Source organism: Moschus berezovskii, chromosome 7, assembly GCF_049115385.1.
Source record: "Moschus berezovskii isolate FMDL1 chromosome 7, NW_MosBer_1.0, whole genome shotgun sequence".
In the NCBI taxonomy this organism is placed as follows: Eukaryota; Metazoa; Chordata; class Mammalia; order Artiodactyla; family Moschidae; genus Moschus; species Moschus berezovskii.
Window position 1 is genome coordinate 97,590,220 of NC_142466.1, and position 16,587 is coordinate 97,606,806.

Below are 16,587 nucleotides of genomic sequence, written 5' to 3' on the forward strand. Positions count from 1 at the left end.
TTGGTTATCAGTTTCTGCATGCCAGTGCTCCTTCCAGGCTCTGCTTCAGATTGTCTTTGTGTCTGCCACATATTCTAGGACAGTACTGAGCCTCTGGCAGGAATTCATTACGTATCTCGGAGAAGGCAATGGCACCCCACTCCAGTACTCTTGCCTGGGAAATCCCATGGACGGATTAGCCTGGTAGGCTACAGTCCATGGGGTCGAACACGACTGAGCGACTTCACTTTCACTTTTCACCTTCTTGCACTGGACAAGGAAATGGCAACCCACTCCAGTGTTCTTGACTGGAGAATCTCAGGGACGAGAGCCTAGTGGGCTGTTGTCTATGGGGTCGCACAGAGTTGGACACAACTGACATGACTTAGCAGCAGCACCAGTATTACGTATCTGTTGAGGGTTTTTTTTGCCAGAATAGAAGAGCCAATAAGTATTTGAGTGTATGTTGTATTTAGACCACTGTTTTACTTTTGGAAGCAGTTCAGTATGGGTGAGAGGGGTGGAAAGAACTAAAATTTATTGACGATCTAGTCTGTGCTTCTTGACTCCCATTGCAGGATGGTCATATAGAGGGACTAAGGCAGAGTAGGTGGTATTAACTCTTATTACAGATGAAGCATGAGGTTAATTGACTTGCCCAGGGTCACACTGCTAAGTGAGTGCTCAAGTTAAGATTTGAGCCCAGGTTTTCTGCATTCAGTGTCTTCACTTTAAGAGCAGGAGTTCATATCCTAACATCTGTCTGAAGTCTCAGTGTCACGATTTTTGGTCATGGTTCCTACAAAGGGCAGTAGAGATCAAATCTGACCAACTTTCTTTAGTCTTTGCCCAAATTTTAGGACTTCGTTTCATCCTTAGTGGACTTAGAATATTATTGGTTAGTGTATTAGTCACCTTGGGCTGCCATAATAAAATATAGACTGGTTCGGGGGGGGGGCGGAGCTTAAACAACAAAAGTTTATTTCTTACAGTTCTGGAAGCTTAGGAAGTCCAAGATCAAGATGCCAGTAAAGTAGGTTTCATTCTGAGGCCTCTTCTCTTGGCTTGTAGGTGGCTGCCATCTCTGTGTGCTCACACGACCTCTCTGTAACCTAGGGGTTGGTGGTGCTTGGGAAGGCAGGGAACAAGAGCTCTCTTGTCTTTTCTTATTAGGTCACTAATCTTCTTGAGCCAGGACTCCACCCTTATGACCTCATTCCATCTTGTTATTCAGTCATTCAGTCCAACTCTTTGTGACCCCATGGACTGCAGCACGCCAGGCTTCCCTGCCCTTTACCATCTCTTGGAGCTTGCTCAAACTCATGTCCATTGAGTCAGTGATGCCATCCAGTCATCTTGTCCTCTGTCTTCCCCTTTTCCTCCTGCTTTCTATCTTTCCCAGCATCAAGGTCTTCTCTAATGAGTCTATTCTTCCCATCAGGTGGCCAAAACATTGGAGCTTCAGCTTCAGCATCAGTCCTTCCAATGAATATTCAGGATTATTTTCTTTAGGATTGACTGGCTTCATCTCCTTGCAGTCCCAGGGACTCTCTGGCGTCTTCTCCAACACCACAGTTCAAAAGCGTCAATTCTTCAGTGCTCAGCCTTCTTTATGGTCCAGCTCTCACATACATACATGACTACTGGAAAAACCGTAGCTTTGACTAGATGGACCTATGTCGTCAAAGTAATGTCTCTGCTTTTTAATACACTGTTTAGGTTTGTCATAGCTTTTCTTCCAAGGAGCAAGCATCTTTTAATTTCATGGCTGCAGTCACCATCTGCAGTGATTTTGGAGCCCCCCAAAATAAAATTTGTCACTGTTTCCATTGTTTCTCCATCTGTATGCCATGAAGTGATGGACTGGATGCCATGATCTTCATTTTTTGAATGTTGACTTTTAAGTCAGCTTTTTCACTTTCCTCTTTCACTTTCATTAAGAGTCTCTTTAGTTCCTCTTTGATTTCTGCCATAAGGGTGGAACCATCTGCGTATCTGAGGTTATTGATATTTCTCCTGGTATTGTTGGTTCCAGCTTGTGGTTCTTCATCCAGCCCAGCATTTCGCATGATGTACCCTGCATATAGATTCATGGGGTCGCGGAGAGTCGGACACGACTGAGCGACTGAACTGAACTGAACCCTGCATATAAGTTAAATAAACAGTGTGACAATATACAGCCTTGATGCACTGCTTTCCCAATTTTGAACCAGTCCATTTGTTATTACATGTTCAGTTCTAACTGTTGCTTCTTGACCTGGTTTCTCATTCAATTTAAAAGCCTATCTCCAAATACAGTTATTGTGAGGGTTAGGGTTGCAACAAATAAGTTTTTTTAGGGGGATGGGTTGAGTACAAACATTTAGTCCCCTAACAGATGGATTTTTAAGGTGGATATTAAGTGTACTTATTACAGTCTTCTGGTGGTTTAGTCAGTGTTATTGTTTTGGGAATTGTGCTGATTATTTCCTCTTTGTTCTTTTATTGGAGAAGGCAATGGCAAGCCACTCCAGTACTCTTACCTAGAAAATACCATGGATGGAGGAGCCTGGTAGGCTGCAGTCTGTGGGGTCGCTAAGGGTCGGACACGACTGAGCGACTTCACTTTCACTTTTCACTTTCACACATTGGAGAAGGAAATGGCAACCCACTCCAGTGTTCTTGCCTGGAGAATCCCAGGGACGGGGGAGCCTGGTGGGCTGCCGTCTATGGGGTCACAAAGAGTCGGACACGACTGAAGTGACTTAGCAGCAGCAGCAGCAGCATGGGTCTTTGCTTGGAGAAGGCAATGGCACCCCACTCCAGTACTCTTGCCTGGAAAATCCTGTGGACGGAGGAGCCTGGTGGGCTGCAGTCTCTGGGGTCGCACAGAGTCAGACACGACTGAAGTGACTTAGCAGCAGCAGCAGCAGCATGGGTCTTTGCTTAGCCCAAGAGGAATTTCCATCGTATTTGGATTTTGCTATTTTGTTTAACCATTTTTACTTTCATTCAGCTTTTGGTGTACTGATTATTTTATCACATATGATACTCATTCTGCCCTTGGTAGGCAGCTTTATGTCTATATCAAAAGACATTGATTTGTTAAATTTTGCTGAGGGCCCACAATGTGAGGGTCTCTGGGCTGCTTGTTGTCCTACAACCGTGTATCTGCACTCTGTCTAGCAGAACAATGGACGGAAAAGATGATCCATACTGAGTAGAGCTGGGGGCAGTTTCTAATAAAAGTTGATGCAGCAGAGGCTTGTTATGTTGTCGTATATAACCAGTTACGGACATTCCTGAGCAGTTTTAAGCTAGAAGGTGCTTTCTAGTCTCGAAGTTTCTACTAATAAGCTTTGCCCGGACATCTCTTTCTCTGGGAAGTGTTTGTTTACTTAGGACTGTCAGTCAGGTGCTCCAGCACAATGTCAGCATCCAGTTTCCCTGAGGCTTGACCATTTTAAATCTCCATATTATTGCTACAGTTACTTTTCAAACACGCATTCTTAGCAGATCAACAGTGGAAATTATTTTAGTGCCCTGGTTAGAGTGAGAGCAGTGCTCCTGGGTGGGGGTGGGGGACTGGGAACCCTAGGTTTGAAAGAAAGGGGGAGGGGGGAGGGGAGGAGCCAACAAATGGAGATGGACACAAGCAGGCACAGCTCCTAGGCTGCTCTACCCTAGGACCTTTCCCTGCTGACAATTAGATTGCTGATTGACAAGTAATTCGAGCAGGGGCACTAGAGGCTGTCGCTAGGTCTGAAAGAAGTGGGCTAGGTAGAGCAGAGAGCAGCCTGGGCATGGAGTCAGACCTAGGTTCTGCTACTTACTATTTGTGTGACCACAGGCAAGTTACTGAGCCTCATTTTTCTGATCTGGGAAAAAGGAATAATAATTGGTTAGTAGGGATGTGTAGCCCACTTCAGAAGACTGTTGGGAATCCACAGGCGACCTTTGGGGGACGCTGTCTTATACTAGAATCCTTTTATAGCCCATCAGGATGCAACCCCATGGCCAAGGGAGGCCTGCTGTTCTACAAAATTAGGCAAAGTAAATTGGTAACTTTCCGATTTACTTAGCTAGTGATTAAATAACAGTTTAGTTAATAGGCTATTAATGGTCCCCAGGTGTTGGTAATTCTGAATATTTGCTTTTGAGAGAGTTGTATGATTTCTTCTGGTACTTTCATAGTTTTTTTGTTTCAGCACTGTAACAAATGATACTCTCAGGGGCTATTTTGGGGAGGATTAAATGATATAGTGCATATTAAGCCGTTAGTATGGTGTCGTGCCTACAGCATAGCCTCAATAACAGTTGTCTGCTATTGTTATTACAGCTCTTATTAGAGACCAAACTGGCCACACTTAGGTTAAGATCCTTTATGAATTTAGACTCCCCACCAGCCCACCACCACCTGGCAGTTAGTGGTACTGCACACATTGTGAGGAGGAATTATTAAAGTGCTTGGCACTGATTCCCTGTAGTTTTAATTCCAATAAGTATCACAGGGGCTTTGTTAGGCAGAGTGTGGCCTATTTGCTTGGAGCTGCAATTCATATATCACTAAACAATGAAGGGACATATTTTTCACCTCCACAGTTGGCACAGACTTTTAAAAAATGTTAACAGCAGAAGTCAATGAATTGGGGATATCAGTTGGTACACCATTTCTGAAGGACAGATAGTGATGGAACAAGTCTTGAGTGTTTTTTTTTATCTTTTTTGGCAACTGTTCCTCTCCTGGGAATTTATCTTGAAGAAATAATCAAGGATATGAAAAGAGGTTTATTTAGAAAGAAAATGTATATCGTGTATAAGATATTATTACCTTTAATAGAACAAAATAGCAAACAATCCTTTTTTCATTTGGGAATCAGGTTCCCTAACCTCATAGCAGTGATTCTTAAAAAGAGTGGGGCATGGGGGAAGGTAGACATCTGGAAGGCAGAAGAGTTGGGGTGGGCTTCATATAGTGTAGTGTGTAGGATAAGAACATTCAGTATACCTATTGATTTCATAATAAAAAACATAGAACATAAAACATAAACCATAGAACATAAAATTGAACATAGACATCTTGGTAGATAGAGATAGTATAGGAAGAGATATATTTTGAGGAGTGTGTGTTAATGAATTTCAGTTTGGGAACACTGCTTTATAGGAAATAAGAGTATTGATAAGGGGAAAATTAATTTTGGACCTCTGGGGAAGATGGGGTCTGAATTGGATCATCATAGGAACATTAGAGCCACGTGGCTAAAGCATAGGCCTGGTAATTTAGGGGTTCAGGACTTGTCTCCAAAGATAAATTCTCCTCCCATGGACAGAGGAGCCTGGCAAGCTACAGTCCATGGGGTTGTAAAGAGTTGGACAGGACTTAGCAACTAAACAACAACAACATTTCTCTTTGCCCAAGACCTGAGGGCCAAACCGCCTCTGGCTTGTCTAAAGCTCTAGATTTTTGATGTGGGTGTGTTCATAATGAATGTGAGGGCAGGCACCTTGTATCTGGAGACACTGGTCACACTGCAGTGTGGAAGGAAGGAAGTGGTACATGGTGGGAGATCCCGACCAGGTTCTGTTGCCCTCATGTTAAGTGCACATTTCCTTAGCTTCTATTTAAAGGTTCTCTGATCTGGCCAGGTCCCCTCCACACTCAGGTTTCACAGATTTCAGTTATTTACAACTGCAGTTGGAACTTCCCTGGTGGTCCAGTGTTAAGAATCTGTCTTGCGATGCAGGGAATGCAGGTTCAATCCCTAGTCTGGGACTAAGATCTCACATGCCTCAGAGCAACTAAGCCTGCATACCACAACTAGAGAGTCTGCAATGAAAGATCCTGCGTGAGGCAATGGGGATTCCCTGAACTGCAGCTAAGACCCAACACAGCCAAATAAATATTAAAAAATAAAAAACTACAGTAACCCCTTCCCAGTCATAGTATGTGAAGAGCTGACTTGTATAATGGTGTGAGTTTAAGTCAGTGTTTTAAAACTTAAAAGCCACAGCCTTTCCCGCCACCCTAACTGTGGAACTCTTCAAATATGAAGATCAAGAGAATAATGTGATGAGTCTTAGTGTACCCATCACTGTTATTCAGATGTCCCATTTTTGGCTAGTGGGGCTCCTTTCGAGTTCGTTTCTATTTCTTTTCATAGTGGGTTGGTCAGTTTTAAATGGACTGCATCATCAGTATCTTGGTACTTGTCTGTTATTCTGAAAACTCAGAGGCTTGAAGAACATAAAGAGGATGGGGCGTATCAGCCCGTTCCACAGAGGACAATGCACCGCTTGCTTTATTGCTGCATTCTCTGTTGCTTAGTGACATTCTTGCCATGATGAATCTGAGACATTAATTTTGTAGGAAGTTCTCTGTGAATAAAAGATGTGGGAGAGTATGTGGTCATAAAACACTTAGGTTCAGTGGAATAAGACATTTATTAAGCATCTATTGTGTGTAAGATGCTGGCTCAGCACTGGGGAGGATGGCAAGATGATCTAGGGAGTCACAGTTGAGTAGGCAACAGTTAGAACTGGAGACGGAACAACAGACTGGTTCCAAATAGGAAAAGGAGTACACCAAGTCTGTATATTGTCACCCTGCTTATTTAACTTATATGCAGAGTACATCATGAGAAACGCTGGGCTGGAAGAAGCACAAGCTGGAATCAAGATTGCCGGCAGAAATATCAATAACCGCAGATATGCAGATGACACCACCCTTATGGCAGAAAGCAAAGAACTAAAGAGCCTCTTGATGAAAGTGAAAGAGGAGAGTGAAAAAGTAGGCTTAAAGCTCAACATTCCGAAAACTAAGATCATGGCATCTGGTCCCATCACTTCATGGGAAATAGATGGAGAAATAGTGGAAACAGTGTCAGACTTTATTTTTTTGGGCTCCAAAATCACTGCGGATGCTGATTGCAGCCATGAAATTAAAAGGTGCTTACTCGTTGGAAGGAAAGTTATGACCAACCTAGACAGCATATTAAAAAGCAGAGACATTACTTTGCCAACCGAGGTCCGTCTAGTCAAGGCTATGGTTTTTCCACTGGTCATGTATGGATGTGAGAGTTGGACTATAAAGAAAGCTGATCGCCGAAGAATTGATGCTCTTGAACTGTGGTGTTGGAGAAGACCCTTGAGAGTCCCTTGGACTGCAAGGAGATCTAACCAGTCCATCCTAAAGGAGACCAGTCCTGGGTGTTCACTGGAAGGACTGATGCTGAAGCTGAAACTCCAATACTTTGGCCACCTCATGTGAAGAGTTGACTCATTGGAAAAAACCTTGATGCTGGGAGGGATTGGGGGCAGGAGGAGAAGGGGACGACAGAGGATGAGATGGCTGGATGGCATCACTGACTCAATGGACATGAGTTTGGGTAAACTCTGGGAGTTGGTGTTGGACAGGGAGGCCTGGCATGCTGCGATTCGTGGGGTTGCAAAGAGTCGGACAAGACTGAGTGACTGAACTGAACTGTACTGAAGAGATAATTGTAGAGTGATACTAAGAATACCAGGTGATTCGAACTCACAGATGCAGAGAGTAGAACAGTCTGTACCAGGGATGGAGTTGGGAGTGGGGGAAATGGGGAGATGTTGGTTAAGGGGGTACAAGGTACAGTTATGTGGGATGAATCAATCTAGAGATCTAAGGTACAGGAATGAGAATATAGCTAATAATGCTGTAGTGAATATTGGAAATATGATGAGAGACTAGATTTTAGGTGCTCTCATCACACACATAGAAGGTAACTGTGTGAGGAGATATGTTATTTAGCTTGATGTAGTAATCATTTCACAATGTATGTTACATCTATACAATTTTTAAAAAAATATAAAAAGGTATAGCATATTTTTACATTTATTAAAAATATAAAAATATATGGTTCAGTTCAGTTGCTCAGTAGTCTCCGACTCTTTGCGACCCCATGAACCGCAGCATGCCAGGCCTCCCTGTCCAACACCAACTCCCGGAGCCCACCCAAACTCATGTCCATTGAGTCGGTGATGCTGTCCAACCATCTCATCCTCTGTCGTCCCCTTCTCCTCCTGCCCCCAATCCCTTCCAGCATCAGGGTCTTTTCAAATGAGTCATCTCTTCACATCAGGTGGCCAAAGTATCGGAGTTTCAGCTTCAACATCAGACTTTCCAATGAACATCCAGGACTGATCTCCTTTAGGATGGACTGGTTGGATCTCCTTGCAGTCCAAAGGACTCTCAAGAGTCTTCTCCAACACCACAGTTCAAAAGCATCAATTCTTTGGCGCTCAGCTTTCTTCACAGTCCAACTCTCACATCCATACATGACCACTGGAAAAACCGTAGCCTTGACTAGATGGACCTTTGTTGGCAAAGTAATGTCTCTGCATTTTAATATGCTCATCTATGGTATATAGATTCTAATAATAAGGGCATGTGTGCTAAGTTGTGTCCGACTCTTTGTTACCTGATGGACTGTAGCCTGCCAGGCTCCTCTGTCCATGGGATTCTCCAGGCAAGACTCTTGGAGTGGGTTGTCATGCCCTCCTCCAGAGGATATTCCTGACCTAGGGATTGAACTTGCATCTCTACGTCTCCTGCATTGGCAGGCGGGTTCTTTACCGCTAGCACCAATGCCGTGTGGCATGGCCAAAAATAAATAAAATAAAAATTCATTAATTGGTAAAGGATATAGGGAGAAGGCAATGGCAACCTACTCCAGTACTCTTGCGTGGAAAATCCCATGGACGGAGGAACCTGGTAGGCTGCAGTCCATGGGGTCGCTAAGAGTCAGACATGACTGAAGCGACTTAGCAGCAGCAGCGTAGACTGTGCTATATCTATAAAATGGACTATCCTTTGGCAATAACAAAGAATGAAGTATTGATATGCACCACAATGCACACAGACCTTGAAAACATTATGCAAAGTGAAAGAAGCAAGTCACAGATTATTCCATTTGTATGAAATGTCCAGGAAAAAAGAAAGAGGGGCATTGGACTCAATCTTTAAAGTGTTTAGGCCCTTACACCTCTGAAATTACATTAATTATTTACATGGAACTGTACACTTTTAAAAGTGGCCCTTAGAGTTTAAGGATCACAGACTCCAAGTCCTCATTTTAAAGATAAACTGAGGTTCCTCTAAGAGCATGGACCTGTCTGCAGCCACAAACAGTGATGGAAATGTCAGATCTTCTGGGGTGACTTCTGGATGATTCTAAAATCTTGATAGTATTTATATTATCTGTTACATTAGGTCACTCAGTGCCTTCTCTTATCTTCAGCTGTAACAAAACTTTGAGAGACCTGTTTAGTTCAAAAGGTGCCTAACATGAATTTGAGGAATTATCAGTTCCTTAATGTTTAGGAGCGGAGAAGGCAATGGCAAGCCACTCCAGTACTCTTGCCTAGAAAATCCCATGGATGGAGGAGCCTGGTGGGCTGCAGTCCGTGGGGTCGCTAGGGGTCGGACACGACTGAGCGACTTCACTTTCACTTTTCACTTTCACACATTGGAGAAGGAAATGGCAACCCACTCCAGTGTTCTTGCCTGGAGAATCCCAGGGACGGAGGAGCCTGGTGAGCTTCCATCTATGGGGTCACACAGAGTCGGACACGACTGAAGTGACTTAGCGGCAGCAGCAGCAATGTTTAGGAGAAACAAATTAACACAATAGAGTTCCACATAGATGGTCAGCTTTTCTTTTTTTTGGCTGTTCTGTACCACATAGGGGCTTCCTCAGTGGCTCAATGGTAAAAAAAAAATCCACCTGCAATGCAGGAGACACAGGAGACGCGGGTTCGATCCCTGGGTTGGGAAGATCCCCTGGAGGAGGGCGTGGCAACCCACTCCAGTATACTTGTCTGGAGAAATCCATGGACAGAGGAGCCTGGTGGGCTAACCTCCGTGGGGTCGAAAAGAGTCAGTCATGACTGAAGTGACTGAACACACATGCATGCAGCACATAATCAGGCTTCACTGGTGGCTCAGAGGTAAAGAACCTGCCTGCCAAGCAGGAGATGTGGGTTCGACCCCTGGGCAGGGAAAATCCCCTGGAGAAGGAAATGGCAATCCACTCCAGTATTCTTGCCTGGAGAATCCCAAGGACAGAGGAGCCTGGTGGGCTACAGTCCATGGGGTGGAAAAGAGTCAGACACGACTAAACAGAATAACCAGGTAATCACAAAATAGCCAAGAGGTGCAGCAAAGGCTCTACTGGAGTGGGTAGCCATTCCCTTCTCCAGGGGATCCCCCCGACCTAGGGATTGACCCGCTTCTCCTGAATTGCAGGCAGATAGATTCTTTACCATCTGAGGCACCAGGGAACCCCCACTTGAAAATCTATTAAGTAAAAACCCCATTCCTGGTAAACTTCTGAATGTTTTCTTGAGAATATGACAACTCAGTATTAAAGAAGGGGGGTAAAGTGCCATATTTCAGGCAAGGGAATCAAGTCAGGGATGGAGCTTGAGTGATTAGCTGATGCCTTTATAGCTGGAGTTGATAATGATTGTTTCAAACTTCCTGTTCCAGGATAGCTAACAGGCAGGAGAAACACAGTGGAAAATGCAAAACAACGAAATCATAAAACCTGCCAAATACTTCTCAGAATTGGAAAAGAGCATCCTGCTGGCTTTAGTAGAGAAGTACAAGTATGTGCTGGAATGTAAGAAAAGTGATGCGCGAACTATTGCCCTCAAGCAGCGCACTTGGCAGGCACTCGCCCACGAGTACAACTCCCAGCCCAGCGTGTCGCTGCGGGATTTCAAACAGCTGAAGAAGTGCTGGGAGAACATCAAGGCTCGGACCAAAAAGATTATGGCCCACGAGAGGAGAGAGAAAGTGAAGCGCAGCGTCAGCCCGCTTCTGGGCACCCATGTCCTGGGGAAGGAGAAGATCGCCAGCATGCTGCCAGAGCAACTGTACTTCCTGCAGAGCCCTCCCGAGGAGGAGCCCGAGTACCACGCCGAGGCCGCCGCCCAAGGTACCGTGAGTGCTGCCCGCTTGCACCTTCTTCTCGGGTCCCCGTTTGACATTACACTGTTCAAGTCCTTCATTGCCACGGAGCTTAGGAAAAAAAAAAAAAAAACTTTCATATCAGACTTGACTTTCTTAATTCAGAATTTCTGGATTAGATTGGATATTCAAGTCATGTTGTCCATAAAGACAGAAGCCCTTCTCTCCTTGTGCTATCTCTTAGAGAGGTCTCAGTAATCACTGTTATCACCTAAGAGGGAAAAATAAGGGGCTGCATCAATATAGTTATGAATGAAGTACCTTAGTTGCTTTTCTCAATCTATCTTATATATTAGAGAGACTTTGAGGATTTATACTCAATCATATTTTTTATCTTTCAAAAGTAGTTTTGGAGGACTGTTGTGTGCAAATCACCACGTTAAGTTCCTCAAAAGGCTGCGTTAAGAAAGTGAACTATTTCAAAGTTACCAAAAGTACAGAGACTAATATACCAAACACCTATTTAGCAGTCACCCAAGTTAAAAACTAGCATTTCTACCTATTATAATATTGTGATCTATAGTTTTGGTTTGTGGACTCCAGGAAACATGAAAAATTCTGGAAAAAATTCATTTTAGTTTTAATGTACTTTTTTGAAAAGAGAAAAATATGCCATACATAATTCTTAGGGAAGTAAAAGAATGTCATATAATCAAGGCTGTAACAGTAGTGGGTCATGGTTTTAAAAGGTTGGAATTAAGGGGCTACTGAAATGTCTCCAGGCAAGGGGGGGGTGAGAATGCATATAGACAGTGTCAGTAATTTCTGCCTCTTTTAAGATAGGAAAGATCAGTTTGTGTAAAGATTCGTGGCAGTTTGCAGAAAATATACTTATTGATGCAGAAGATTTTTGGGAAGGCCAGAAGGCTGCTCAAAAGGCCCTCCAAGGACCCAGACAGCAAGGATTTGCCTGGAAAAATCCAACTCTTGGCTTGCAGGATGAGAAATTCACTTATTAGTGTCCCGAGAGTAAATTGAAGCTCTGAGGGACTGGTTAATTAAAAGTCACAAGAAACTGTTTAAAACCAAGAATGTTATTCATGTAGAGTGGAAAAGATAATAACATGTTTCTGATTAGCACTTTTTTTTTTCCTGTCGGCAGATCATCCTGGGAAGCTTAATTATGATCAAATGTTTGTTTTCTGATCCATTTGGCCAAAGTTAAATCTAGGAAGCCAGTTGAATGTCAGGCAACTCATGTGTTGTTTCTCAGGGTAGGATCTCTGTATTTAAGTTGATTCTTGAGTTCCCCAGTCGGGGAAGCTTCCAGTGTTAATATAGACACTGCCAAGCTCTCTGTACTCCATCCTCATTGCTGCTTCTGTGCTAAAATGGGGTCCGCTGCTAATTGACAGTGTCCTTGCTTGGAGATGTTTACAGCTTCAGCCAGTTCCTCTCCATTATGCTGGCCTTGGAGTGATTGTGTGTCTATGAGGCAGTGAAAGGAATGGTGCTGGGGGAGGTGAATCAGCAGGGCTGCTTTTCAAATTGCTTATATTCCCTGAGAGATGTTGCTGAGGAAGATGCTGGTATGGACTGCGTGCAGTTCACTTTGCAAATCTGCAGTCTGGATGATTGTGTATTGATTTCATCAGCTTATTCTAAGGGGACAGTCTTATTTCCCCATTTTCAAATTCTTGAGTAGGAACTAGAAAGTCTATTCTGACAGGTTTTTTTCCCTCTTGCTTTTTAGAGGAAAGGATGTAACTTATTTACTCATAAATACAATTTCTAAATTGTCAACAAGAAGGGAATAAATGTGGATTCTCAGTGTCCTTCCTGTAGTGACGTTTGCTAGAGACTCACTTGTAAAGAGATTTACTTTAAATTGGCTGTGTGTACATATATGGCACACGAGACTGTTTGCTGATGGTTCTTAAGGTACAGCCATATGCTGTCTGGTTCCTGTTTCCAGGTCAGATCTGGAGGGTGGTGGAGAAGTGTGTTGCTTTGTCAGTTGGGAACTGGGTCCAAAATAATTTGTATTCTCTAGTAGTTAAGGTACTGGAACTCTTTCCATACATTAAAACAGCTTTGAGGTTACCTCACCCATTTTGCATTTCCACTTACTTTTAAGAAAGAAAAAGAAGGCTGGAACTGTTAATCATTGTTTCCGGGTCTTGCTGGGGAAAAGGTTGAAAACCTGCTGTAGAGTTATGGCTCTTATTCTATCGTGTATCTTTTGGCCCATGGACTCTCTCTCTGTGTGTGTGTGTGTGTGTTTAGTTAGTATCTCTGCTAACTTTGTCTCTGCTGTCTCTCTGTCTCTACTGTGCTGTCCAGTATAGCAGCCACAAGCCATGTGAGGCTGGTAAGCTCTTGAAATGTAGGGAGACTGAATTGAGAGCAGAGATTTAGTACCAAAAAACAGAATGTAAAGTCTTACTCATAACATTTATTTTGATTGAATGTTGAAATGTAATACTTTAGATCTAATGGATTAAAAATATATTACTAAAATTAATTTCACCTCTTTTTACTTCTTTAATGTGGTTATGAGAAGAAATTTTAATGGCATACATAATTCATATTTCTGTGGGACAGCACTGTCCTAACACCTTACAGAGTGCCTGTGACAGAATTAGTTGCTAGAGGCCTCCCTCCAACTATTTCTTATGTGAGATGTCTTCAACTGTGTCATCTTGATCACCGTCCCTTGCATGTTCTTAGCTTTGTCAATAACTTTCATTAAATGTATATCTGTATTTAAATGCACTGGTCTTGACACTTAGGAACGTATTTGTAAAAATCGGGTATTTTCCCCTTAAATATATTAAAGGAATTTATACCCTGTAGATTTATGATACGTGATAATTTGGCTTCGATACTTATCTTCCATAATCTTTGGGGAACAGGTTTGCAGAACAAAGGGAGTCTACAAAATTTGCAGGGGGTGATCAGGAGGGTAGAATGGCCAAATGTCAGATACACGTAGGAAAACGAAGCTTTCAGGTAGGACTCAAATATCGTTAGAGAACTTACATTTAATTCATATGCTGTTAGTTTATACTATACAGCTATACTCCAGTAATACAGACATAGGCATGCCAACTTATCAAACATTTCTTAATAAATTCCATTATTAGTCTTTTTAGTTTAATCCTGTTCTTTGGGGGTAGGAACTCCAGTACAGGGGACTGATTTTTATTTCTAGACATGACACACTAGATATATAAAGGGCTGGAAAAGTCCTTTTTTGTGTATGTATTACTTATACAAAAATCAGCATTATTTTTTTCCTTTTTTTATCCCCATTCACCACTTTCACTCTTTTCTCCTGAACCCTAATCATTCTAATTTGTTGTATATTCTCTCACGTGTTCTTGAAAGCATGCATTGGTGTTGTGTGTATTTTATTTTTTGAAAAGATTAAAAATTTACATAGATTAAAAATCGTGCTATAGATGCCATTCCTTTTTCTCTTACTTCTTTTCACTTAGAATGTTTTAAAGATCTATCCCCACTGCAGTGAGTAAATCTAACTTGTTTCTTTTAGTTGATGTATAATATTCTGTAGTGTACATCGCCAGCATCTTATTTATCCATATTCCCTGTCAGTCCTGTTTCCATTTTTTCTGCTGAGAAGGGCTGAATTTTAGCCTGTACATAGTTTCCTTCCCATCCTTGGACTGCCTTCATTGATTTTCTTGATGAAATTAAACTTACTCAAATTGCCCAAGTGGAAGAACACCCCTTGACTGTGTTCTCTGCTCCCAGGAAACACGTTAGGCCTTCTTACCCATTTTGCGCACGATCGAATTGTTTTCTACTTCAGGTGGCTTTGTTTTACCTGGGAGAGAGATTACATGGTGTGTGTTTGCAGCAGGTTGCCATTCCCAGGATAGTCTTTTTCCAATTAAGAGGAGGCTCTCCCCATCTGAACACTAGCTTCCAATCATTGGAGCTAATATTTGTGTGAAAGTTAATTAACTACTCCATTGGGCTTTAAGCTCCAGCTTCTAGCAGAGTCTTGAGAGATCTGGCTTTTTAGATTTAAAATGTGCATATTTTTAAACTAAAAAAAATTAATTTTAAAGTAGACTCATTTATCTGTTCCCAGACATAAACATACTATGTTCATGTTCACACGTCTAGAGAGAAATTTGGAGATCAAAATTTGAAATATACACCCATAGTCTTAATAATCAGTGGTTTTGTAGTGGATACAACCTGAAGACTGCATTTCAAGATATGTAAGTATTCAGCTGAGCAGGTGATACAATGAGAGGCTGGGTGCTATAATAGTTGAGCTTGTGTTTTGGAGTCAGGCAGACCTGGATTGGACTCCTGGTTCTTTCAACTAGCCAAGTGACTTTAGCTTATTGTGTTTGGTTTTCTATAATAATACCTCCCTCAAGGACTTCCCTGGTGGTCCAGTGGTTAAGACTCCGTCTTCCAGTGCAGGGGCACAGGTTCGATCCATGGTCCCACGTGCCATGGGGTGTGACCAAAAATGAAACAAAAAACAAAAACACCTCTCTCAGAGGGTTGTTGTAAGGATTGAAAGAGATCATGCTGCAAAGCACTAGCCTAGTGCCTAGTTAGCTGCTCAGAAAATGGTATTGCTGTCACCATCGTCATCATCAAAAGGCCCCTAAAGCCAAGACTTATTGAGATAAAAATAAGCATTTAGAAATTGGGAGAGATGAGTAGCATTGTCAGGGCATGGACTTTTTAAAAGCTCAGAGGAGTGTACAGAACTGTCCTCTGGAATGAAAGAGAGAAGAGGCTAAAGGTACCAAAAAATGTCTAATGTGTCCAGTCTTCTTTGAAGACAGTTTCAGATCTGAGACTCGAAAGGAAACGGATGAGGTAATCCTCTTTGCATGTGATCCCATCTGAGGGACCCCATTTTCGGTGCTCAGCCATCCCCACTCCTTTGTTCCGCGCCTTGGCTCTCCACTCAGAATGCTGTTCTTTCTTCACAGTTGTGCCGTGTGGAGAGCAATGTGACCCTCTGCAGCCAATTCATCCTGCACACACTTCTTACAAGCCCAGCAGTGTGTCAGGCCCTGAGCTGGGTCCTCCAGGAGGATGAATTAGAGGCAGTGTCTGTCTTCAAAGTGCTCAGAGACCTGAAGGGAAGGTAGTTAAACCGCCAGTTTTAACAAGTGCTCTGCCAGAGGTAGGCTCCGGAGGCAGTGGGAGCGTGAGGGAAGGACATCTAATTGAGGCTGTAGCCCCTGGAGTTGGGAAGGCTCCTAGGGAGACATTTTCATTATCTCTGGATGACGCAGGAGTCCTTTTAACCTTCCCTTTCAAAAGTAGGATTTTTGTTTTTTTACCTTTTCTTTAAGCTTAATTAGGGACTAGTTATGGTTGTTACTTAACCCCTTGGAGTGAAATCATCTAAACAGCAGCCATTTTCCTTTTATTAACAGAGTGTTATGAGTTAGGTTTCCCCCAGCAGCCATTAACATTCCCGGCATCCCATCTTCTGGAATAATGGAGTGGACGTACTAATGTAATCAACTCTGTTAATAAATTGATGTTATTTTTCTCCAAGGAGAGGACTCTCATTATTGGAAATATAAAGCGTCCCAAGAAAGCATTGGAGTCAAAGCTAGAATCCAGTCCTACGACATGGAATCATGGGTTAGTGGTATTAGTGGTTTCCATATGGA

At 42.7% G+C, this 16,587-nt stretch overlaps 1 protein-coding gene across 10 annotated transcripts in view; it reads left to right on the forward strand.

Moving 5' to 3' along the window:
- The window catches only part of TMEFF1 (transmembrane protein with EGF like and two follistatin like domains 1), a 151,552-nt gene that overhangs the window by 14,500 nt on the left and 120,465 nt on the right, over positions 1–16,587 (forward strand). For all 10 annotated transcript variants that reach the window (XM_088838197.1, XM_088838196.1, XM_088838193.1 and 7 more), the window contains one exon: positions 10,481–10,931. In XM_088838197.1, coding sequence (XP_088694323.1) covers positions 10,514–10,931 — 418 coding nt within the window. In that variant the 5' untranslated portion in view covers positions 10,481–10,513. The remainder of the gene's footprint in view (positions 1–10,480; positions 10,932–16,587) is intronic.